Source organism: Ipomoea nil, unplaced genomic scaffold (assembly GCF_001879475.1).
Source record: "Ipomoea nil cultivar Tokyo-kokei standard unplaced genomic scaffold, Asagao_1.1 scaffold0188, whole genome shotgun sequence".
Lineage (NCBI taxonomy): Eukaryota > Viridiplantae > Streptophyta > Magnoliopsida > Solanales > Convolvulaceae > Ipomoea > Ipomoea nil.
Genome location: NW_017616616.1, coordinates 3,151,239 through 3,177,258, shown reverse-complemented (window position 1 = coordinate 3,177,258; position 26,020 = coordinate 3,151,239). Strand labels below are relative to the sequence as shown.

Genomic DNA, 26,020 nt, shown 5'->3' with positions numbered 1-26,020 from the left:
TCCTACTTGGCTTTAAAAAAAAATAAAAAAATCAACAAATTCAGCATGGACAGCTCAGTTGGTCAAGGGTGAAGTTTGGGAACAATGACCTGGAATCCGGTCTCACCAACGCAGTAAGCAAATGTCTAGCCTCTGTGTTCAGCTGAGTTACCATGTTTTACATCCTAACATATGCTCTGTCCGACTGGGCGTGAGAGCCATTTAGATCGGAGATTCAACTTTTCTGTGAACAATTAGAAAACACCAACAAAATACCTCAACAATTGAGGTTGCTCTTAAATACAATTGAAGTCAAAATCAACAATAAAGATATAGTAATATAGGTTAAATTTGAACGCAATTACACTTTAACAAAAATAAATACTAATTCAAATATATTATTCAGTCAACTTAAGAACTTATTTAACTTTTCTTTAAAAAAAATTCTGTTACACTCACGTAAGTCGAATATACCTACAACTTCATTCACAAAGTTCGAACTCAGAACCATCTATACTATGCTATAAAAATATAAATGATAGCCTAATCAGTGAACACATAAATGGTGTATATAGAACCTATATCAACTCATCTTTACATTCACATGTCACCATACAAGACCTATAACAAAGTTTCATTCCATCACTCAAGACATCGGGTAGGCTGCGCGACTTTTTACAATTTATATATTAAATGTTCACAATTTAAATACTTAACCCATGCTCATGGCATAAAGACATTTTGGTCCCTTTGAAATAATCTAACAAATTTAGAGGTTATTTTGAATATGATTGTGATATTAAAGTTAGCTCATCCATCGACATAAAAAATATTTTTTTTAAGAAAAATGCTTAATCAAACAGTATTTGTTCAAATTAAACAATTAATCTTAAAATTCCAGAACTAATTAAGAAATCCATTATATTCATGTGTTCATGAACTAGCATGATTTATTACTCCAATTTCAAATCTACAAAAGAATAGACTTTACTTATATCTGTATATTTTACCTTCCATTCCATCATGCTTTTCGCGTCGCCTATCACTTCTTTGGCATGATGAATTCCTCCATTCCATGCAAATAATATGAGATACCAACCCCAATAAATTAAATTAACAAATCTTTAAACTAATCAATCCCAATTCCACTACTATATATATATATATATATATAGCGATGAAGGGACAAATTAGAGGCAGAAGTAAAAGCCACATTTGTGGCGGGCAACCAATCAAGAGCTCGATGAAGTTTCCGACGGTGGCGCTCAGGTCCGTTTCCGATTTGTCAGTGTTCTACCAATGCTACCAAGACACTCTCTTGGTCAATTCCGACGGTCAATTCTACAGAGAATCCTATATTTCCGACACCGTAGATTTTATATTCGGACCAAATGTTGCTGTTCTGGAAGATTGACATCAGCATAGCCCGAAAATAAAATCAACGGTGCCGTATATGTGGCATTCTCTGTAGAATCGTTTGTAGGAGTTGATGAAGAGAGTGTTTTGGTAGCCCTCTAAGCTGCATTGGTAGAAAACTGACAAATTGGAATCCGAACTGAGTGCCACCGCCTGGTGGTTTGGCGCTCCGGTGGTGTTTCTCATATTTAAAATTGCATTAGTTTAGTTTTTCTTTTTCTCTCTTAAAAATCAGTTACTACCCCAACAAATTTCTGAAGCCCAACTAAACTGTTGAACCATTATCCATTAGGCTTGTTTTATGTTCTGATTATTGATTGGTGATATTTGTTACTGAAGTGTCATATTCCCTTTTGTATCTGTAATTCAGTATCCAGGGAAATTGCAGAAAATCCTTTTAATTGTCACAAATAATTAGACTGTTTGGATTGTTGAAGCATCTAATTTATGTGAACCACCTAATCCCTTTTAGTTGTATCCTTGTTTCTTGTGAAATTATTTGCAGGGGGCTCATGAGATTTTTGCTTCCCTCAATTATAGTTACCGGCTGGCCATATGAATTGATGAAATGGAAATCTTAGATTTTATTGATGTTCCAAACATGGTCTAGCACACGGCTAAGACACGACAATCAAGAACAAAGCCAGATCAATCGAGACAAACATTCCATTCCATTTGCAAAAACCAAACCAAGATAGAATGGACAAACAAATAACCAAAACCAAGGCGAGTAACAACTAACTAACGCATGAAAGCCATCACCGACCAATGCACTTTCCCTTCCTGAAGGAGACGCAGACAACTGGATAGTGTCGTTGTTGAAAACGGCGAGACCCCGCTGCCGGCTGGCGTGTCTCAGCCGCCCTCCACGAATCTACCTGCAACTTCATTCATAAAGTTCGAACTCGGAACCATCTTTACTACTTCACTGTAAAAATATAAATGACAGCCTGATCACTGAACACAGTGCGTTTATAAGAAACAAATCACTTTAGTATATGTATTCCTCAAGATTCAAGTGCAGAAGCAGAAAACATCTTGTAAAATGGTGTATATAGAACCTATATCAACTCATCTTTACATTCACATGTAACCATACAAGACCTGTAACAGAGTTTCATTCCATCAATCAAGACTGGTTCCCATCGGGTAGGCTGCGCGGCTTTTGTTGATTGGCACTAGCAGCGAAACCAGCATACCAAGCAACTGCCATGAGCTGAACGCCGAGGATCAGTACCCACCAACACACCAGACCCCTAATTGTATGCAGCGTCCACGATGGCGCGCTTAGCTCTGCACCGAGCTTCAGCCCCCGCATCAACTGCAACAAACGGTAACCTTCATAGACGACAGGCGTCACCAACCATACCGGGGACCGCCAATGCCACGTCAGCAGTTCCGTGAGTATCTGAATTGACAGAAGCAGGAGATAGGGACCCAAGAGAACTGCAGAAGGAATGAACGGCAAATGAGGCTGAACGACACCCTTTTGAGAGCCAAACATAATTGCCAGGGGGATTATGAAGCCCACGGTATTTGCAACCATGTTCCAGAAGCGATAAGTCAAAGGAGGCTTGTTGCTGCAATCTTGAGGTGGATTTTGTCGTCGAGCACACGAATCAGCAAGTAGGAGAAAGAGGTGAGCTCCAAGATTGTAAATGCAGTCAAGCCCCGTCAAAGAAAGGAGGCTGGCTATGTTGGGACCGAGGAAAACCGATGAAATGGGTAGCCATAAAGTGGGAACCATGCCTGTGGCTAAAAGTATGGCAGGACCAATTAGCCACATAAGCCATCCAATGGACTCGAACTTCACAACTGGCTTGCTATTCACATCCGTAACCTCATTGGTACTGGTTAATGAGGCTTCTTCTGTTTCATTGGAAATCACAGTCTCAAATAAATTGGCGGTCCCCTGCAGGAATTTAGTTTCAGCATCATCTTTAAGAGCATACGTGATAGGTGCAGGTTCCCATGGAGAAGGATTTGAGCAGCAAACAGGCAGCAGTTTAAAGCGCATCCTAATAAAGGCTCCTCCATTGACTATACTCTTGAACTTCACAAAATTCTGGTGTTTATGATGCACGTGGGGAAGAGTAAATACCAATCTAGTATTGGAAGAGCATGCTACAGACGCCATGCTGTGGACTCATAAACAACGTCCAGTGACCAAGGATATGGCTGCAATTATCTGGCAGAAATAACAAATAAGATCCATACAAGGAGAAATTAACACCACTAGTCACTACTATTATATATGTTCATATAAGGTGATAACAAACACCGATGCAATAAAACAAATAAGCAACAACATTCTCAATAATGACATGAGCAATTGATTCAACATTTCATGTCATGACATCCTACATATTTTTTCTTATCTTTCATTTAAGAGCATATAAGTAAGTAATAAATTCTGCAGTTTAAAATCCATTTGAAGGGCCTTAGTACTTCCATTTCCACTATTTTCAATCCAAACCCGATTGAGAATACTATATTTCAGCACAATCACATCACAACATCCTACTTAGGGATGGAAATAGGCCAGGCCAAGCTAGGTGGGGGTTTACGCGGTTCATAAGTTGCTCGGGCGGGAAGCTTCATGATAAGCATCATCATCCAAGACAAGTTTAACTCCGTTGTTCTTAAGGCCATTTACTATAGCCCAGACCTTCGTGCGGTTCTTGAAACCCTTCTTCTCAACCTCCTTGTTTACATTGACATGGATCCCGCTTCCCCCTCCTTGATCAAGGCCATCCACTTTAAGGCGCCTCGCCAATACTTCTCCCACAACGGCTGCAGCCTTGGCATTGCAGGTCCGCCCACATTCAAACGAGTTCTTGAGTGATTGTTCAACACTAGATGCTGTTGCAATTATCCGACCATTATTCCTGTCTACTACATTTGCAGTTATGTACTTCAAAGATATGAACAATCTCAAGACATACGTCTTCAGCACCACCATACTCTGAGAATTCAAACAGTTCCAGTAATTATTTAGAAAAAATAACCCAGAGAAAAACACTGGATTAGATTAATCCTCATTTTTCTAGGCACCTGACCCTATATATATAAACAAATTTCCAGACAGTATGGAATTTTCTTCTGAAATATTATCAACCCCAAGCATTAAAACCTTAATTACAATCTATCCTTCGTTCCTTCCTCTTCCACTTCTCGTTGAACCAAACACAGTCTAAGGTAATACATATCAGAAAACTCTCTGAAAATTAAAACGATAATATATCTTCTTCTATGATGAATTTCTGAAACAGTAAACAAGTAAATAAAGATATACCATAAACAAATAAAAGTTGGAAATTTCTAATGAATATGTCAAAGGAATTACGCAATCGTTTCAAACTTTCCGAGTGATCGGACTATTTTAGGTCTCAATTACCTCGATAAGCAGTTACAGCTGGGCGGAGTAGTAGAGCCGCCGATTGAAACGAAGCTCGACGGAGCAAAATCCCGACAGCCTTGTTCGACCCGGAGGCGGTGCAGCCGTGACGATTTTTCGGACTAAAACTGCGGATCTTTGACTGCTTCTGGAAGATTCGGTTTTCAGAGTTTTGACCCCCCTCCACAGTTCCACGGAGTAGGTTGATTAATGCAAAATGATTTACCGTGTAATTTTTATTTTATTTTTAAAAGTTTTTGGCCTACAATTTATTTAATTTTTATTTATTTTCATTTTTTTTAAAATTTATTGTGGGGCCAAATTCGAGTTTAAGTAATTTGAAAAATAAATTGAGTCAAAATTAAATATTTTAATATTTAACTTAAATAAATTGAAGTCTTATTGACTTTATATATATTATATAAAAGTCTAAAACATCAATAAATTTATAGAGTATGTTTGGTAAATAGTTGTTAGTAATTTGACTAATTGATAACATTAGTTAATTATTAAAAAGTGTTTAATAAATTAGCGGTTAATTGATAATTGATTCCGTACAAAATAATTTTTTCAAAAAATTGATTGAAAAAAACTATTTTAAATGGCTTTTTGAATTTTAGCATTTTGAAATAATAAATTATTACAAAAACTAATTAGTCAAACACTGATATGAATTGTTTAACAAACAACTAATAATAATCAAATAAGTCAAAATTGATTAATAAACTAACTATATTATCTAAAGGGACATAATTTTATGATTACAAATTTGTATCATTAGCCAACTTAGCTGAGTTACCCTTATGCTGTATTTATTTGGTATTAGTTTTTTAGTGGCCAATGCTATAATTTATCATTTCTCATTTCTCCAAAAAACAAAAAAAAAAAATACAAAAAACAAATATCATCATTTCAATAACAAACAGGGAGATCGAGTGCAGTGATTGGTGCAATGCAATCCCAATATCATATCCCATTCAACTATATCTTTTTCTTTACTTGTACTTAACTAGAAGAAGAATTATGAAAAGAGCAATTATGGCGATCTAAGTATAACAACTAATTATCAGGGAATTGCAATGGGGGAAGGCAGCTGCAAGGAGTGGATGATATCGGACTCCGGCAGGCTAAGAGGCGGTAGCGAGAAATGGCTGTAAGTAGAGCTTCCCTTTCTGATTTCCTGCATGGTGAGGAGCGCCGCCACCGTGTTCCTGAATATGCCTTCTCCGGCCACCGTGATCGCCTCTCTCTCGCCGCCGTTTTCTTCCGCGCTACTGGCGGCGGCGGCGGCCGGGAACACCGCGTCTATGGTGCCCTCGCACTCCTTCACCAGCTTGGAGACGAGATCGGTGGTGAAGAACGGCTGCGTCAGAACTTTCTGGATGAACGGCAGGCGGAGCAGCCCGCCGGTTCTCTTGTCGTACTTCTTCAGGATCTTCGCCAGCCCTGTGTAGTTTATGTTGCTGTAGTTCATTAGCAGCACCATTTCGCCATGGAAGTCGATGATGTCCTTTCTGATCTTCGCCATTTCTTCTCTGTAATGTGTTTCCGATGAAGACTGGCCTCCATACTTGTCAATCACTCTCTGTATCCTCTGCTGCAACTCCTGCATATATATCAACTCCGGCCTATAATCAATGGACCATTTGTGTATGTGAGATTTTTCTCATAAACCCGCCACTCTATATCACCCTTATCAAATTTAACTCTTAAAGTTGACAAGACTTATTAAGTAGTTTAGTTGGACAATCAGATTCTATGCTTAATATAAACCTGATTGATGGAATACATGTTACGATCTTCATACTGCTCAGTAAACACCAATACACATATGTGATTTTGAGTCTAAGTGTAAGAAAAAATATGACTAACGGTCTACCGTTCAAATAGCCACGGTCTACCGTTCAAATAGCCAAAAAGATAGTCAAATAACAGAAGCATTCCAATAACTTAGACAACAAACCAAAAATCTAATTAAGCCCATAAATTTGGAATCTTAAACATACACCATAACTTTCCAGATAACTTCAATGTCCACTGAATAGTACTAATCAAGAGATGCCTCCGCACTCCATTCGAAGTGTACTAAGAGCATCTCTAATAGTAAATATTAAAGACGCTACATGAAAAAAATGTCGGCGTATATACTTACTGATGGGATAAAGAAAGACTAATACTATTAAATAAATCGTGTTCCTTACTGATGCATCGAGTAGTACTACTCAAGAGATGCTTCCTCAAAGCAACCATACGAAGTGTCATAATGGCATCCTCAATAGTAGATCTTACGAATAAAAGATCAATATCACTATTGTCGAGAATATAACATAAATAGACGTTACGTTGTAAAGTTACAGAAAGTTCAATGACAATATTGTCGAGAATATAAAATAAATAGACGTTGTAAAGTTACGAAAAGCTCAATGAGTAACTTGCATTACATGTACCCACTGAACAACTAATAGTGGTCATAAATGTATACGTAACTAATAGTTGTCCGCCACTATCACTTACTATATACTTTTTTAGTTTTATATAATATAAATTATAAATTATTATAATTAAATGATGGTGCGACACTATTAAAACTTAATTCCGGACTTTAATTTTCATTATTTCTAATTTATTACCTAAATTATCCGAGTTATGAGTTAGACTATCTCACAAGCAAAAAGTGACCCTTCTTGACCAAGTTTCTAAAGCAAAACCAGTTTGCTCTCTCACACTACCAACCAACTAACAAGAAATCACACACCCAAAACTCCCAACAAAATAAGCAAAAAATATAATTTAAAATTCAAATTTCAGTTGCAAAAATTAAATTAAAATTTTAAAAGAGAGAGAGATAGAGAAAAAGATGAGGAGACGACGATCGAGAAGAACGAAGAAACTAACCCTGTGACGGATGATGAAATCCTCTTCCTGTTCCACGAAGAAGGCATTAAACTTGTCGATCTCAGTGTTCAACAAGCAGACAAACTCCGCCTCCGCCTCCGCCTCCGGCCGCGATCCGCCGCGCATTGACGGCGGAGCCGCCGATATCAGCCGCACCAGCTTCTTCAATTCCTTGTAGGACAGGAAATTGTCGCGCCAGCCGGGCAATGCCTCCCTGATTTGCTGCTGCAGCCTCTTCCCGAACTTCATCGGATCGGACTAATATAATATACTCTTTTTTTTTCGTGTTTTCCGTGGGACGAACACGAAAATATGGAGGGAAGACGATGAGAAATGGAAGAGGGGATTATATTGAATTGATCGGAGTAAAAGATGGTAAGAATATTTAGGAAGCATATGCTTGGCGTGATGAAGTGGCGGTTAGAAAAAGCAATAGAAGAGTCGCTGAAGAAAGGGGAATTCCCAGCATATTCGCTTACAATACTCGTACCAAGGATGACTTTTTTTTTTTTTCTTTTCCTTTTTCTTTTTTCCCTATATAATTAGTACCAATTAAAAGAAGCTCACCCCCCTCTACCTAACCTATACTCACAAGTTGGTCATCAATGGAAAGTACTAATGTAATTAATTAATTACTTCAAGTTTTGTTTAGGGTCTAGACTCGAGAGCAATTAAATTAGAATATAGATAAAATAGATCGGAGTGATTGAACTACGTTCCTTTAATTTGAAGTTGAAATTTTAGTGATAGTTTTGTTAAAGTGGTCTGCATGGACTTAGTTCATTAGTTCAGTAAGTAATATTTGGAGAAGAGACTGATATTCAAACCTCGACAGCGACAATGTATGAATTATGTTCAAAGTGGACAAATTTCTTGTGTATACCGATATTTGACTCTGTCTGTTGAGTTATTGAGTTATCGTGATTTACGTTATTTCAAATATTGGCATAACTTTATGCGCAATGAATGTAGAAATAAATTGCATTGATTTCAGTGAAACCATGCAATAAAGTTTGGTTAATTAGGCTTGTATGTTCGAACGTACGTGGCATGAGGTGAATGCGTGTGGTTGAGGTAAAGGCTGTGAGTTTAGCAAGGGCATGTGATTTGGGGGGTGTGAGAGGGGAAGATTCCTTGGAATCTGCTAAGAATCTCCGATGGGAATGGAAAAAGTATTCATGGGCAGACACCAATTTATGGAATATAATTTCGGCATTTCAACAAAATGCTCTCTACTATTCTACTATTGCACTATGTGGGGTCTACACACCGTTGATTTGGGTGTACATTTTTAATTTTTGGCTTTGTGGCTAAAAACATTTACAATAGAAATTTTAGTGTGATTTTTAAAGAATTTTTAATTCTCTCATCTTTTATGATAATATGACAAAAATTCTTTAAAATCTGTCTTTTGAAGTGTACTAAGAATCAATATTAAGATTTTTGGTTATGATTTTGATTTTTGTTGGCATCCTCAGTTAAGTATATTATATAAAGTTTTTGTAATGCAGTTTATTTTTTATGTATGATTTGTGTGTTATTATTTATGAGTCAAATTTATCATTTATCGAGTAATGGTGGTGAATTTTCATGGTCATTAAAAAAGATTAAAATTTATAATAATGTGACTTTGCTTAAATTAATGTAGACATAATCTTGGAAATTATGTCCAACTACTAATTAAATCTCAAAATCATGTGTACATGAGTCAATCATAATCAAGTTGGTCAAGTAGTTGATGTGGTAACCATAAGATTTTAAATTCAACCGTCTATTGATTTTCTCGATTTGAATTGGTCAATTATGAATAATCTAAATTGGTTTATTAATCATTTGTCAACTAAAGTAAAAAATATATATTTCATTCAGAGCACACTTTCATATAAAAAAGTGTATATATACTTTGTTATAAATAAATAAATCGTGCATACATATGCATGTGCCTGTTACTTACCAGCCAACCATCAGGATTTGACGGTTTGATGACTTCATCAGATCAGATCATCTTCCCTCCCTTAACTTCTTGTGCCTGGAAAATGTCAAAAATATTTTGGTGCATCGCTTTCGAGTTTAATGAAACACCCGACCATGAAATTTCCTTAATATTGACAAACATTAATTTACTCCATATTTTATTTTCTAAGTGACATAATGTGATTGATGACTAATGATATTATATTTTCTTATCCAATGTTATATTTTTATTTTTTTTCTTTAACATTATGATGATTAAACATTAGATTACTGATATAATTAGATATAAGAGTTTACAAATTTAATAAAATAATTTAATTCATAAAAAAATTGCAAAAAGGCATAGAGTTTGGCCCATAGGCTATTGTCTCTTGACCTAACGTGGGATCAACATTGGCAACTTTGCCCAAAGTGAGCATGCCAATGAAGCCCAATTAGCTGGAGATAAGTTGTTATACCATGGACTAGGGTCTACCTTATAAGGTGGACACTGATCCTAAACAACGTATAAATTGTGTATTTTTAGTATTTGAATTGTGAACTTCTAGAATATAAATTGTGTTTTAAAGTCAAATCGACACATAGCATTTGTAGAAGAGAATTTGTGAATATTATGAGACTGCAATATTTTCTAGGTTTACAAACGGAGCCTAAGTATCGAACTCAATTAACATATATCAACACAATGGCGACTTGCTGAATGTATTTTTAATTCAGCCAACAATGAATAGCTATCGTTCTTCCCATGAACATACTTCCTTGATATTGTGGATATGAAAATGGATGGGCATTATTACTATACATGAACTAGTATAGCTTGGTGGAGTTGTGATTAAGAGTAGTGTTTATTGCTTCTGAAGCAAATGTTCTGCAATGATGAAGTAAATATTCATCTCACCTGATAATGATCTTCTTCACTGATGCATGCATGCCCAGATGCACTGATTCAGTGATGAATTACTGCATGTTTGGATAAGGAAAGCAGTGCTGATATTTCCAGTGACTGATCACAAACTGCCTTCAACTTGTGTCAGCAATAATGGTTTGTCTAGTTATATATTCAAAAAAAAAAAAAAAAAAAAAACGAACATCACTACTGAAAATTATGGAATTTCTGACTACCTGAAAGTGATCTTAAATCAAGTTGAAAGCAAAAAGTGGTCAGAAATAGCAACAAAGGTTTTTCGGGATACCAAAAGTGGTCGGAACAAGGCTTTCGACTTGATTTAAGATGATTTTCAGGTGGTCGGAAATTTCATAATTTTCAGCACTGCATTAAGAATTGCGGGATGTATATATGTGTCTCTTGAGCATATAATATGTAAACATAAATTTGCAATCCAACTATCCGCTCAGACTTTTAGTTGAATTAAAACACATCTTTCAATTTGGTATCAGAGTCAAGTATATCCCCACGTCAATTTACATTGTTTTAAAAAAATTTAAATGTGGGCGCTTAGCTTGTTCCGTTTCATTAAAGATTTGTATGAGAAGATGGCATTATATTGGAAGTTGGAGGCCATGGGAATGTTTAGTAAGAAAGGCATGGAATCATGGTGTTTTTGGCGTGAAAGAGAGGAGATGCCTATAAGTGTATATTATAAAAATTGTCATAAAATATTCCAAAGATAGTTTAAAAGAATAAAAGTAGCAAAAGTGGTAGCAAACTCCCTGGAAAAATGCTACCCAATACATAAAAGTTCACAGGATAATTAAGCTCACAACTAATCATAAATTAAAGACGTAAACTAGCGAGCGAAAGATGTATTCTGAGTGAAGCTTGACACCTTAATCAATAAAAGACCATAAGAAAATAAACCAGCAACACGAATGTGTGTTCTAGGTGAAACCCATTTTATATTCTACCTGACAAAAAGCCACAAGCTAGCATAAGTTTCCCAAAGCTAACTACTCCCATTCGGAGTCGAATTTGGAACATTGTGGTTACTAAACCGGCCAATATTTCACTACATGTACTAATTCTATTAAAAGAAGGGAAAATTTTGAACTCTGTCATATTCTAATATAAAAATTATAATCCACCCACTCAATCATCCTTTTTGGGACTAACTCTAAAAAAAAAAAAAAAAATCAATTAAAGCTTGTCATGTACATAAAAGTAAAAACAGAATAAAAAGTGAGAGTAAATAATTTAATAGCTTAGAACAATCGATAAGCAAACTTATAATACAACTATTAAAAAAAAAAAAAAAACTCTTATATATATGAGTCATGTTAAAAGAGCATATATAACTAGTATTGTCACAATTCCATTTTCACAGCATGAATGTGCATACCACATAGATAGAGAGAGAAGTTAGGTAATGTAACAACCATTGTGATTAATATAACACCATAAAAAGTCAAGTCAACAAGCTAGGAAAAAAGACTTGGATACATTGTTGAATTAAAGGGCATAAATGATGGAAGAATCACTACAAGCAGTGCAATGCCTGCACCATTTTTGTGCCACTATAAGTGATCACAAATAATTGTTAGTTGGTTCTTGAAGAAAATATATGCAATTATATCTTAGCACCAACTGCTTTACTTTATGATTTTTTTTATTTTTTATTTATTTATTTATTTATTTTTTTGGTGAGAGAAACCATAGTTATTTTCTGAAAGTGTTCACTTGATAAACATATCTTGTGACCCTAGTCGATAAAAGACTACAACTCATAGTTGACTGACTTAAATTAATAAAGACAAAAAATTACTTACGTTAGGAGTCAAACTTGTAACATTGTAATTACCAAGTAACCCTATGACTAATAACTTTGAGGAGGCCATCCGAGGGGGAAAGTTGAGACTAAAAGCTTGACTACTCATACTTCAATTCATTCAATTCCTCTTTCGAATTCATTAGCCGGCAAAGGAAAAAGTCCATTTTGTTCCTTTCTGTATGTTTGCCCCACCACCCATTCATCATATCACCCAACCAGTTCAATTCTTTCGACCGACCGATCTTAGCAATGATCTATGGAGTCAAAAGATGTTGCCTAGGAGTGAAGGAATAGGCAGGCTACATAAATCCATAATCTCAAACTCATCCACTAAAAAAAAGTATTTCATCGTTGGTTCAAAAAAAAAATATTAAATAAGAATAAAGACAAACAAAATATAAGAATTATTAATGGCCGTACAAGTGTTACATATGCATAAATCAGTGTTGTAAAAATTGATTTAGACAGCCGACTAGGCGCTAAGCACTCCTAGGTCGAGACAGTTTCAGCCCCGACTTTTAGTTAACTGGCCAACTAATATTCGAGGTTGAACCAATCGGTTTCATCTTTATTCTCTATGAGCTATGTATAGCAGGGGAGATATGTCTTAGCAGAAATTGTGGATTTATAGTGATAATAGTATAAGAGTATGATAATCTTGACCTCAAGCAAAGCATATTCTGCATCCTATTCTAACGTCGCTAAAACGGCACATTTCACTTAATAATGATGCCATTAATTAATGAAGTACACAGAATTGTGGTCATTATATTTCTTTCACTTAATTAAACTGAGACCACTATTTCTGAGTGACAACTCAACGTCGTACTATCATCAACAATTCAACATTCATCCGTAGCAAAGAAAACTTTGCCCCACACGGTCGATCAACTCAGTTAATTCTTGGGTAAAATAATACGACCAAAGATACAAAATTAAATTTGACAGAAGAAATTTCACTTATTGTGAGTAAAACAAAGAAAACTTTGTCATATATGCCTTTGAGCACTAAATTTTGGTCAGTTACTTGCCAAATTTATAACTTTATGTATTCATTAATGACTACTTTTACTTGGTATAGATAATTTTATCTTTATTAATTCACCTAATTTTTTCACATATTTACTAATGTTATGAAGCCGAAATATCATTCCGTCATAAATTCATCAGTTAAGTATCAATGGGGAGTTGAAGTCTTACTAAGAGCAAATCATATTGTTTTGAATTGAACTCCATCCCATCCTGAAAGTCCCTCATTATCCCGTTTCTAGGGTCTTGTGGGGAATTGAAGCTAAGGTAAATCGCGTGAAGGGTTTCAATGAAGCAAGGACCACGGTTTGAGTCATGACTCTGGGTGTTTAGAAGATATTGGTTAAGGTCGTTGAACGCCAAGTTCAAAGACCTTTCGTCGAGTTGTCTTTAGGGCTTTGTAAAAAAAAAAAGAAGTAAATTTTAAGATAGACTTCAATTGAGTAGGTTATGACCGGATATTAGTTAATTAATTTAGGATGATGGAATAAAAAATGATACACATAAAATTTGTCCACAGACCAAGGGTGTATAAGGCAGACATCTTGGTCATACTAAAGCAACCAAGCAATATTCCTTCAGTGAAACAAGGGATTGTTGCACTTTCCATCTGTCACCTTTTCCATATATTCCAAGAAAGGAAAGAAATGAAAGCAATTCAATGTGAAGTTTACATGTCCCACCAACAATATAATATTTTAGTCAAAGATAATATAAACTTAAAACCTACTCCTAATCCACACACTCATCTTGATTGTTGTCAATAGCCCTTTCATTACACACAATTTCAGATCTACAAAACTCATTACTTGGATCAATCACATTATCTCTTTCTTTTTTCTTTTTCTTTTTTTTCGAAAGAAAAGACTAGAATTTTATTAAATCAAGTGTTCGAGACAAGTAGGAACAGAAGAAAATCACACAAAGGGACCAGTTTGAGAACGAGCAGCTCTAACTAGAGCGTGGACAAGCTTATTCACTGATCTAGAAATGAAACTAACTGACACTACTTCAAAGTGTCATCGAAAATCCTTGCATATGATAAGTTCACATTATCTCTTTGTTTTTTAAGATAACGAGGTTAACCTATCGCCACCACCTGAAGGTGTGTACAAGGAAACCCGCAAATCACTCGGGGGAGGTAAACTATACTAGGAAGACAAGTGTGACGGGGTCGGTCTAACAGGTGGATCAATACTATTGTTTTCTATTTGCAGACAACAATGTGTGCAGATTTTCCAAGATAGAAACAAAAATATAGACTTTCTGTGTGAACTAATAACATCCATTGATTACTAGCTAGAAGAAGCTGCCATTAATTTTCCCATCACTGATGGATGGATTACAGTCAAGCTATGAGAAAACATATTCCTAGTTAAGGAAAATTCAAAACCTTGTACCTCTGAACATTCAAACTTGGTTGCTCATCACTTCATCAGCATGGGAAGCTAAGAAGATCATCATCATCATAATCATAATCTTCCATTGGAGCAGGGAGGTTGAGATCTATTAAAGGACCTCCAGTTCTTGATAGCCCTTGTTTCATGGGGGTAGAAGTGGAAGCAGAACAGGCTTCTGGGCTAACAACAATTGCTGACACTGAATCTGCAAAATGTGATCTTTTGTGCCCACCCAAAGCTTGCCCTGAAGAAAACACTCTGAAACAGATGGGACATTCATGGATTTTCTCATTCTTTTTCTTCTTCTTCTCCCCTGCATTTCCACCATTATCATCTTCTTCAAGAAGAGTCTTCTGGGCTCTGATCTTCTTGTGGCTTGCCCTGTGCCCTCCCAGGGCCTGATAAGATCTGAACACTTTGCTGCAAGCTTCACATCTATACCAACATTTCCCCTTTCCCTTCATTTTCTTCACCACTTCACAATTTTCCTCTCCATCTCTTATCCATTTGTCTTTCGACAACATCATTAAACAATACGCGACGTGTTCTTCGGGGGAGGTTTCTGAGATTGAACTGCCGGGCTCTCCCTCCACCATTGATGAAGAATAATCTGTCCCCCCCATCTTCCCTGTCCTGGTTTCAGAGATTCTTGATTTTTTCACCCTTTTGGATCGCCTGAAAACTCTCCCTGACGGGGACGATTCAGTTTCGCTCTCTGTGTCCTGAAGCACCACCGAACCGCCGCCGCCGCCGCCTGCGGCGGCGGCGGCGGAAAAAGAGCTGTCTTTCTCTCCATCATCATCCGTTTCTGAAGACGGGATTGGCTCTGTTTCTCCATGGATTCTTCGCTCCGGGTGTTTCGATTCTGCGTAAAGATTCACCATGTGAGATCTTATGTGGCCACCCAAAGCTCTGCCATTGCCGAAACTCCTCGAGCAGAACTTGCACCGGTACTTCTCCATCAAACAAAGCGACCCAAACACGAAAAAAGTGATCTTTTTTTGGTTTTACCTCACTTTTCTTGGCACACTCAAGTGCGTGTAGTGCGTGTTTTTTTCTTGAAAGACAGTGTTTTTGAGGAGTTGCAGAGGGTCAGCGAGAGGGTGAACTGAAAAGGAGTAGGTGACAAGCATTTCTCTTCTCCCACCAGAGGAGAAATATAAACACAAATACATACACTGAGATATTTACTACCAATGGCGTACTAATTAGGCATGTAAGTTTTGTAAGAAAAATAAAATTAAAAATTAAAGAATAGAAGATTGGATTTCAGAGTTGAAAAACGGCAAAAGACAATTAATTAATGAGAGCTTAGAAAAAATCAAAATCAAATAAAGAGTCTGCATGAAGGCAGAGAGAGAGAGAGGGTGGGGGTGGATGGGGGGACATGTAACATTCGACTTTTTAGCATTTATTTCCTTCCCATCTTAGACATTTCCTAAAGAGCCCTTCATAATATGCTATTTTTATCCACCAAAAGCGAAATTCTATCCCCGTGACCCACATTCTGACTCGACAAGATAGTGGCCACTTCGACCCGACAAGATAGATAAATTGCAGTGACTCAATGACTCGTTAAGTACCCACCACATGATCACATTGCGTAAAACTCTCGCACTGCGACTGTCAGGCTCGATCTGGGTGATGAAACCCTCAACATATGCATGTACAATATTTATCACTTAGCTAGGGCAAATTATAGTGGCCGGATAGGTCGTGTCCAGGAACAGAACATCTAATATGACTTGACGCTTACTTCACTTTTTGTAATGATGACACCACGATCTGTAGTGTATTGGGTAAATCTTGACACGATGTTTGTCCCAAATAGGATTGTTTTGTTATTTCCTTAGTTAGCGAGTTAGTGAGAAATTATCTAATAAAGCTACTGTGTAATCATATTGGATCATTGGGCTAGACTATATACATTACAACTCCAATTATTATTACTTATTAGATAAATTCTTAGGATGATGTTTTTTGTTGGCCATAATATATATAATCCAATCTTCTTTTCCCAGTGGAGATCTAAATTAAACCTCAATCATCCATATTGGTAGTCACATGTTCATCATGTCTTTCTCTTCTGATTCTGCTTGCAAATGCTTTGTAATATCTACTTATAATCCACATTTTATTTGACCTTACCAAAACAAAATAAAAAGGAAAAAAAAAAAAGAAAAAAAAAGAGAGAGGCTTACACATTTTGAGGCATGGACAAATTTGTGCATCTCTTGGGGGGGAAGCAAACAACATGTACTTTGCAGTGTACAGATAGATATGGAGCCATTTCGTTTTTTTTTTTTTAAAGAATAGCCATTTCGGTTTTAATTAACAAAATAAGAACTTGGCAAAGGTTATGCGAATATCCCACATCGGAGAAATATAAGTTTAATTTGAAACCCGAACTTAAAAGCATCGCTTGAGAGACTGATGGGGAATGTAAATCGCTAAATATGCCTCATTTGGCATATATGCCACTAGGGAAATTGTTATACCATGGACTGAGTGTCTACCTCGATAGACCCACGGTTGAGTGCCGATGAGCAATTGTGTACGGCACGGATTTTGGGGGTGCCCAACAACACAGTACTTCAATTTTTAGATGGTCTAATATTTATTTTTTACCTAACTACTTAAGAAATAAAAAAAATACAATTAATCTTAAAACTCATAAGTGTGTGTTTTCCCCAAATGACAAAACCGTTTTGTTTCCCCAACGGAACAGATACCGCATGAGAAATTGATTTCCCCCCTAACAGACAGATATAGCGGATTGATTTCCCCCTAACATATAGCGGCACTAGCCAGGTAGATGTTTTATTTTATTTTTCTGTTTGTGTTTTTTTGGACTTTGGAGATAGCAGGTTAGTAAGATTCTTATTGTTTGATTTTGAAGATTGTGCTTATATTTTTTTTGTAGGAATTCAGTTATTTACAAGAACGAGACCTCAAAAATCCCAAAAATAGCCCTGCATTATATTATACTAGTTTTTTTTACGCGCTTTGCGCGAATGGGATAATGCCCAATAATTATTTTTAAATAAGTATTTCAAAGTATATCAATGTAATATTATATAGGAGATGTTCATGCATAGGTAAATAAATATTGTCAATAGAGGATGCTAATAAATAATTCAAAATATATGGTTACAATAGATATTGATATAATGATATAGTAAAAAATATTAATACCATAATGGCCTAAATCATTTCAATAATGCAAAAGCATAATTTAAATATTATGTTTTGTTCTAAATAATAAGATGAAAATTAATTAAACCAAAAAAAAAAAAAAAAAAAACTTAACCTAAATTTGATTTTTTTTAAATAAAAAATTCATGAAAATCAAATAATAATTTTAAAGTAGTTCCTGATTTATAATCTTTGATGCTCAACTTTGAATGTTATGTATTTAGTCGAGCTAATTATTTTATCAAAGTTTATTTTAAATTTTATATTATATTTTTTTAATACATTTTAACATATTCATAATATATGTTTAACAATTATGCCAACTATACTTGGGATGAGGTTCGAACCTAAGACCTTATATAAATTAAGAGTATGTTAATAATAATAAATAGTTAACGGAATATTCCGTTACTAAAGTTTAAACTAACGGAATTTAGGGTTATTTAAGGAAAGAAAATAATATAATAGAGGGTAAAAAAGGCAAATCATTAAAAGATACTAAAATCAAAATAATATGAACCATTCATTTTAAGAAACAATTAGTACCGACATTTTTTTTGTTCCAGTTAAGGGCCTAACATTATTCGCTCTTATTAGATTTGTAGATGTAGATATACATATTACAATATATATATATATATATATATATATATATATATATATATATATATATATATATATATATATTTAATTTGTAGTGTAGTCTAATTAAGAACTTGGGAAGTGGTTTAATTTAAAAAAAAAAAAAAAAAAAGTGGAGTGTAATTATATAGATTCCTCATTTCCAACGTTTGCAAACACATGCAAGGAGTTAGAAACAGAAAAGGACAAATGCTTTCACTCCTAGCTTGTTTGGCAGTGAGGTTATGTTTTGCATGTCTTTGGGACAGTATAGTATAGTAGTGTCTGATCTGATCTGCCAGAAATCAGTTTGGTAAGTGTACGTACTGTGTGCTGCCGGCCTGCCCTAATTTTCTGCCCTTCTTCCCATTTTGTTCTATATCAACTTCTGTAATTTTCTCTCCATCTTTTCTTTTACTAAAAACAAATTTGAACAACAAATTCAAAAAAGTAGCTAGAACAAGGTTGTTGGCAAACCAACAAACATGTTTCATTCGGATTATGGGCTCTTACTCACCCTAATAAACTAATTTATTATTATTACTACTATTTAATTTTTTGGCGACAGTAACATCCTAAACTATTATTTGAAGGTGTGTATAGGCTTTGGTTGTGTCCGATCCTTAGGAACGACCTTGGCCACTTTGTTGCAGCAAAAGGGTCTCAATGGATGGAGATTTTTACATCAAGAAAAGCCGAAGCAGTGGCTATAAGAGAGGCTCTCTGAGTTTGGTTAAAACTCCACAACTTTGATAACATATATTCATGTTGAAACTGACTCACTCTAGGTTGTAACCAAGGGAGAATCTTCATTCCATTTGGTTCTTAGGGATAAAAAAAAAAAAAAAAAAAAACTTATGAGTGATTTTACTCAAAGTGTTTTTTTTTCTTTCACTAAGCGATCTACAAATCAGACAGTACATCTTTGTGGGCGAGGTAGTCTGTTTCTACGTTTGATTGTCAAATGAAACCCAATTCATCTTGTCTGGGGAGCGGAATTTGTAAATGGTATGTATATGAATAATGTTTACTAACACAAGTTAAATTATTTTTCAAAGAATAAGAGATGTTTCTTTATGTATCATAGAAGGCCTTTAATTAGCAATGAATTAACAAAATATACATTATATATATTTGATATATATATGATGATGAAAAGAATTAAAAGCACAATATATGTATGTATATCAGTATATGTATATATAGTATTTGGGCAATGACATTGTACTTATATAACTATATATATTTGCACCCCTCCACTATCTTCTCGAGTCGAAGTATGGTTATGGGGCTAAGTAATTTCACCACTCCTCCACTATTTTGTCAGTCCAAGTGTGGGCCAGGCCACGGAGCGAGGGAATTTCACCAGTATATATATATATATATATATATATATATATATATATATATATATATATATATATATATATATATATATATATATATATATATATATATATATATATATGCAAATAATAATACATTAATATTTAAGGATCAATCCGCCGCTGCAGAGCCAATTCCCACTTGAAGCCATTGCGAAGAAGAGTTGCCGCCCTTACTGCTACTGCTCTCCTTTAGCCCACTTATCCTCGCGAACTTCAATTTACTGTCAGCTTCATCGTCGTCTCCAATGGCGGCATCGTTGTTGTTGTTGTTCTTGCGTTTTTTGTTGTTAAGGTTGTCGTTTTTGTCTGTGTCGGTGTCCATGAACCAGGGCCGGTGGAGGTGAATCTCCGTGGAGACTTCGAAGCTGAGGCGGTGATTGAGGGAGGGGTTTCTGAGTCGGGAGATTTCGTCGCGGTCGCCGCCGTGGGCGGGGAGGTTGAGGTTGAGGTCGAGGGCGGCGGCGGCTTCGGATTTTTTGGTGTCGATGGGGGAGGGGTCGTGGAAGTGGAATTTGGCGATGGAGGTGTCGGGGGAGTAGGCGTTGGAGGTGATCCAGTGGCAGCGTTTGTGGCCGCCGAGGGCTTGGCCGGTGGAGAAGACGCGGTGGCAGATGGAGCATTCGTGGACTTTGGTTTTTCTTCTTGAAGATCCGCCGCCGCCGCCGCCGCTTGCGGCGGCGGCGTAGGCGCCGGAGTTGGGGAGGAGGAATTCCTCGTGGGTGATGACGTCATCCTCGGCGAGGCTGTCGGTGTATTGTACGTCCTGTTTGGCTGCGTAGCATCCTTTAACTTTCTTGTGGCTGGCTCTGTGTCCGCCTAAGGCTTGGTGCGACGTGAAAACTTTCTTGCAAGCTTTGCATTCAAACAGCCCCTTAGACGACGACGAAGAAGCCGCCGATTTATTGGGCCTAATTTGCGGCTGCAGCCCAACTCGCGGCGCGAGGAATTCCCCGGTCCCAACCGGGTGCCGCCGCTCCTCCTCCTTACTAGCGGACGACGACTCCTCCGCCTCCGCCGCCGCCGCCGGCGGCGGCGGCGAGTACACCCTGGAGTTCGCCAAATCCACCAAACATTTGGCAAAAAGCAGGTCTTCATCCTCGCTGGAAAAATACCCGCCACCTTTACCCGCCCTCAACGACCTTTTCCTCTTGGACCACCCGTGCCCCCTCCGCCCAAAGCTCTCGTCGGCGTCCGATCCCGGCGACGACACCAGCGACTCCTCCTCCTCCTCCGCTTCCTCGTCACCCGACCCGCATTTCCCGTGCTCCAGAAACGACTTCCATGAAAAAAACTCCTGCCCGCAATTCTCACAAACCCTAACACTCTTCAACCTATTAGGGTTCGTCCTCAATTTATACATCCTCTTATTCGCCCCCACCTTATCTTCCCAATCGCTCACCGGATCATCGTCGTCGTCCTCCATGCTCGCATTCTCATATCCGATCCCGTGAGCTCTCATGTGCCCTCCTAGAGCTCTCCCGCACATAAATCCCTTCTTGCAAACCCTACAATAATGCTTAAACGTCGTCGTAACAGCATGCTGTTGCTGTTCTTGTTCAATGCATGCAGCCATGATTGAATTGATTAACGTGGATTGAATTGAAGAGTGATGAATGATGTTTGAGCATGCATGCATGCATGGTGTTAAAGTAGTAGGAAAGGAGTTGTGGGTGATATGATGATAGAAGGGAATGGGAAAGAAGGGATAGGCTAAGCTAGTTTTTAGAGAGAGTAATGGGTGTGTGGAGGAGAGTTGAGAGGCAGAGAGAAAAAGGAGTATTGAGTGGAGAGTAAGAGTGAGAGGTGACAAGTGGAAGGAGCCCAACCCAGTGTTACTATAACGCACGAGACAAACTTTTTTTGCATGTTTTCTTCTCCTTTTCTTTTTCCTTTCAATTACTTCTTTCTATGGTATAACATCCAACAATAATTTTATTTTTTTAAATCAATTAAAATTTAATGTAGTTATTAAAGTTTAAAGAAGTCTAGCTAGGCACGATGAGCTTTGTTCACTTTGTTGTGAGGAGTAAGAGTTAAACTCTACATGTGTAAGTTGAGTTGAATTTGAATTAGTCTTATAGTGGTGGAGATATCATATGTTATATATATAGGCAACAACAAAAAAATTATCTCTAATGTGTAACGAATTTGATGGGTTTGATATTGGCGATCCGACACTCGGCCTTAACTCAAGTGGCTGGTCCAAGACCATTTTGGTTCGAGACTTGAGATGTTCATTTTCTTAATTATGAAAGGTATAATTGGAAAGATTTTAGTTCAATTTTAGGAGATTCTCCAATTCTAAGGGCCTCCCATACTCCGACTCGACAGAGCATTGTGGGAAGATGTAAATCACGGTGATTCAATGGTAAGAGAACAATTTGTAATTAATGTCCATGATTTAAAGAATTTACTTTTTATATTTAGTCCGAGCACCTTAATTGATAGTTTGAGACTTTGAGTTTTATAAAGAGTTAATTCCAGCAATAGTCTTCTGACTATTGTGATTTTCTAAATTTGGTCATCGTCTTTTAATTTGGACGAAATAAACCCTTGACTATCAGAATTGTTCCACCATTAGTCCTTCTATTAATCAAGAGTTAGATAGACATTAGTGAAAGGCTAAAATGATCATTTCCTCTTCTGGGTTTTTCTTCCTGATGTTGGTTGAGTATATGTATACATTACACGCACTAGAGTCCCCAAAGTATATCATAATTCCTACATTTTTAACAATTCAATTTTTAAAGTATATCTCAAATTCTCAATAACAAATTAAGAATGCAAAATTTCAAATTCACACTCACTGCTACAGTGCTGCACCTCACACGGCTTTAGATGGAACAGATTGAAGCCTTTACAATCCACAATTCCAAATAGGCAAATACCGTAGATTTCAGTCGAAGAATATAATCAAGAATGGGAACCTCACGATGTAGAATCATTGACTAAACTCAATAAAGAAGACATACCTAGATTCGCATTCGCAGGGGAAGGCGTGAGGCGGCGGCGACGTCTGCTAGCTTCTAGCTTCATCGTTGGCTGTCGTCTTCTTTGCAGATTCGCATCAGATGGCGGCGTTGTCGTTGACTCGTCGGCCTTGGGCTTGGCTTCGTCGTCGACCGTCGAATTTGGCTGAGTTTGGAGGAGCGACAGATCACAGATACATAGAGTATAATGGGGAAATTAATTAGGGATTAAGAATTTAGATGTTAAGGCATTATAGATTTGAGGTCTAAATTTTAATTTCTAATTGTTAAAGGGTTAGTTGACTTAATTCTATCTCTATAGAGTTAACTCGTCGAACAGGAAGGAGAAGAAGAACCTAGTTAGGGAAAGGACCCTTTTACCCTCTAACTTATCTATCCAACATCATGTTCACGCAAAGACCAATAGTGGAACAACTCTGATAGTTAATGATTTATTTTGTCCAAATTAAAAGACAATGACCAAATTTAAAAAATCACAATAATCGAAAACTATAGCTGGAATTAACTCTTTTATAAATGCACTAGAAAAGGGCTTGTAAAGAATTCTGAATCATATATTCTCAAAGGCAATAATAATTCAACTTTTCCTTAGCTATATTATTGTTTTCGACTAGTTGTGTTAGCCGGTCATCAACTACCTAGATCATAAAATAAATAGGATTAATGAAGGGTGTCTTTGGAAGAGTAATTGAATTGGAGGCTATTCTGACACGCAAATAGTCCTTCACAAAATTATTTGAACAAATTACAATTGAAGTGATTAGAGGAGTGAACCGTTCAACCTAATAAAGATTTCTTTATACAACACAATTAAATTGAGATGCATAATCAAATTAATTGAAATAATTTTAAAGTTGAATTTTATTAATTAAACACATCATTATTTTTTTGTTAGAAACACACTGCCCGGACAGTGACTATCTAATCCTTCTAAATCTGACCCCACATCGAAACACATCATTGTTATTACACATAAACTAAACTAAAAACTTAATGAAACAGATCATCATAATTTATAAGCAGAACGGTATGTTCCTCCGGGCTTCCACCCAACCGGGATGGCGTTGTTGGCGACGATAGTCTTGCCGGAGTCGCCGGTGAGCTTGAGGGAGAACGGCGCGATTAGTCCCGAGCCGGAGTTAAGCTTCCACACCGCTCCCCAAGACTGTTGCATGTCGGACCAAGCGTCGGAGTTGCCTTGCTTCAGTTGAACGGCCACGATGTCGCCGTCGCCTGGCTCGTATTCAATCACCACCGCTAAATAGAAGGGGTTGGACCCCGAATCCACGCTAAAGGTCATCGTGTTCCCCTGGTATTTGCACTCAACTCTATATATATACACAACAATATTTGAAATTACAATTTTTTTTATTACATGAGAAAAAAAGAGAAGTATATAAATTTAGATCTAATCACTCCAACTACATCAAGAAATGGTTTTTTTCTTGTTAGATCAGATCCTTAAACCTGATTGACTAGTTAAGTACTAATGCATGTGCAAATATAAGATTACCTTGTGTATTGAATTTGGAGGACTCCGACAGCACGGAGCTGATCGGCTTTGCCGGAAACCGCCATAGCTCCGAAAGCAGTTCCACTCAAATCAAAATGTGTTGATTCATTTACACATTCCGGGCACTCGTCGGTGATAACCACTCTAACCGGATTGCCTGAACAAGCTGCATTTGTTGTGCACTTCACCTACACACACAAAAAAAAAAAAATACTAATAATAATATATTGAAAAAAATCCAAAAGAATTGAAAAATAAAATTATTTTACTAATATTTCAATAATATTATATTCTTAAATTGTTATATAAATTGATTTACTTCATAACAAGCTCCACATCCTTTGCCAGATTTGAATAGAGAAGGGCCACCGGCTGACACAAAGGAAGAGAATGGTGGCTGTTCTACCGTGTTTTGATATCCACAAGCTCCACCTATTCATGTCCCATACATCAAATTTAATTTAAAATATTATCAACCAAACAAGGTATATAACTTTCATTCTATTTATTACGTCTAACCCCATAAACTAAATACACTCTAAATACTAGTTTCAATAACTTTTACCTACAAAAATCTTTCGTTGGTAAATTTGATTTTTACGATAGCGATGCATGCAACTTTACTTATATTCACCAACTTCTCGTCATAAGAGTGAATAAAAGTTTTTTCTTTTCTTTTATGTTACTAAAAAAAATGGACAAAATCTACGCTCCTATTATTCAACCTTATGAATGAAACAATCACTAGTACAAAAATAGCTTTCTGCATCTGTTGTAGAGACCTTTTTCGTCTGTTATACAATAGATACAGATACAACAGACGCAAATTGATAGCTTAAAAGAAAACGCTTCTTGTCATATATTTACGTACCATCACTTCCGGCGCCACTAGGGGGGCCATACCACGTCGCACCGGCCGGTGACCAACCATTAACAGATTCTAGTTTGGAGACGTTGAGGAGTTTAAGATTGAAGGAAGAACAAGAAATGGAAAGAACAGAAAGTATTACTAAATTAATAATGAAATAAACCATGATTTACTTATATTAAAATTGAAAGGAAAAAAAAAAAAAAAAAAGAAGAGAGACTAATGTGTGATTATTACTACACTTCCAAGATGTGTGGAGATGGATTTGATGAACATTGAACAAGTTATTTATATAGGGATAGGGAGGAATATAATTGTCATTGAATACCAACTCGAACTTTTATTATATTCTTCTCAAATTAAATGGTATATGTGAGAATTTATTATGGTTTAAATTCCATAACTGGTTATATTTACTTTAAAAATACGATTTTTGAAACTAATTAATTGAATTATTTTAGGATTTAGTAACCATATTTGTATTTTTACTTTAATAGTGCTTGATTTTTTTTTCCAAATGTTAATTTTTTGTTACTATTTTATTTGAAGATATCCTAAATCTCTTCACATGGTAATGTATTTTATGGGAAGAATGGTAATATATTTTATTTTTGGATTTACTGACTACA

At 36.4% G+C, this 26,020-nt stretch overlaps 6 protein-coding genes across 8 annotated transcripts; all 6 read right to left on the bottom strand.

Moving 5' to 3' along the window:
• Positions 1–542: 542 nt before the first annotated feature.
• LOC109183354 lies at positions 543–4,978 on the bottom strand. 2 transcript variants are annotated; one of them, XM_019333444.1, is made up of 3 exons: positions 4,793–4,978; positions 2,500–3,583; positions 543–600 (listed from the first exon to the last, which is right to left on the bottom strand). In XM_019333444.1, exon 2 carries the CDS (start codon positions 3,530–3,532, stop codon positions 2,525–2,527), a length of 1,008 nt encoding a protein of 335 aa, XP_019188989.1. In that variant the 5' UTR covers positions 3,533–3,583; positions 4,793–4,978; the 3' UTR covers positions 543–600; positions 2,500–2,524. The 2 variants fall into 2 exon arrangements, with proteins under 2 accessions (XP_019188989.1, XP_019188984.1); XM_019333439.1 differs by lacking the exon at positions 543–600 and having other exon boundaries at positions 2,280–3,583.
• On the bottom strand, positions 3,968–4,357 carry LOC109186617. The gene has a single exon (XM_019336684.1). The coding sequence runs from the start codon at positions 4,355–4,357 to the stop codon at positions 3,968–3,970; it is 390 nt and encodes a 129-aa protein (XP_019192229.1).
• Positions 4,979–5,676: 698 nt separating the features above from the next.
• Positions 5,677–8,154, bottom strand: LOC109183342 (SPX domain-containing protein 3). Its single transcript, XM_019333430.1, has 2 exons — positions 7,688–8,154; positions 5,677–6,398 (listed from the first exon to the last, which is right to left on the bottom strand). The coding sequence occupies exons 1-2, from the start codon at positions 7,934–7,936 to the stop codon at positions 5,859–5,861; spliced, it is 789 nt and encodes a 262-aa protein (XP_019188975.1). The 5' UTR covers positions 7,937–8,154; the 3' UTR covers positions 5,677–5,858.
• Positions 8,155–14,557: 6,403 nt separating this feature from the next.
• LOC109186830 (zinc finger protein ZAT1) lies at positions 14,558–16,062 on the bottom strand. Of its 2 annotated transcripts, XM_019337000.1 has the most exons (2): positions 15,453–16,062; positions 14,558–15,419 (listed from the first exon to the last, which is right to left on the bottom strand). In XM_019337000.1, the coding sequence occupies exons 1-2, from the start codon at positions 15,776–15,778 to the stop codon at positions 14,852–14,854; spliced, it is 894 nt and encodes a 297-aa protein (XP_019192545.1). In that variant the 5' UTR covers positions 15,779–16,062; the 3' UTR covers positions 14,558–14,851. The 2 variants fall into 2 exon arrangements, with proteins under 2 accessions (XP_019192545.1, XP_019192536.1); XM_019336991.1 differs by having other exon boundaries at positions 14,558–16,062.
• A 4,067-nt stretch (positions 16,063–20,129) lies between these two features.
• Positions 20,130–21,593, bottom strand: LOC109186610 (zinc finger protein ZAT4-like). The gene has a single exon (XM_019336671.1). It carries the CDS (start codon positions 21,591–21,593, stop codon positions 20,130–20,132), a length of 1,464 nt encoding a protein of 487 aa, XP_019192216.1.
• Positions 21,594–24,016: 2,423 nt separating this feature from the next.
• Positions 24,017–25,557, bottom strand: LOC109186602 (expansin-B15-like). The gene is made up of 4 exons (XM_019336659.1): positions 25,395–25,557; positions 24,843–24,955; positions 24,524–24,711; positions 24,017–24,338 (listed from the first exon to the last, which is right to left on the bottom strand). Exons 1-4 carry the CDS (start codon positions 25,555–25,557, stop codon positions 24,017–24,019), a joined length of 786 nt encoding a protein of 261 aa, XP_019192204.1.
• Between the last annotated feature and the right edge of the window lie 463 nt (positions 25,558–26,020).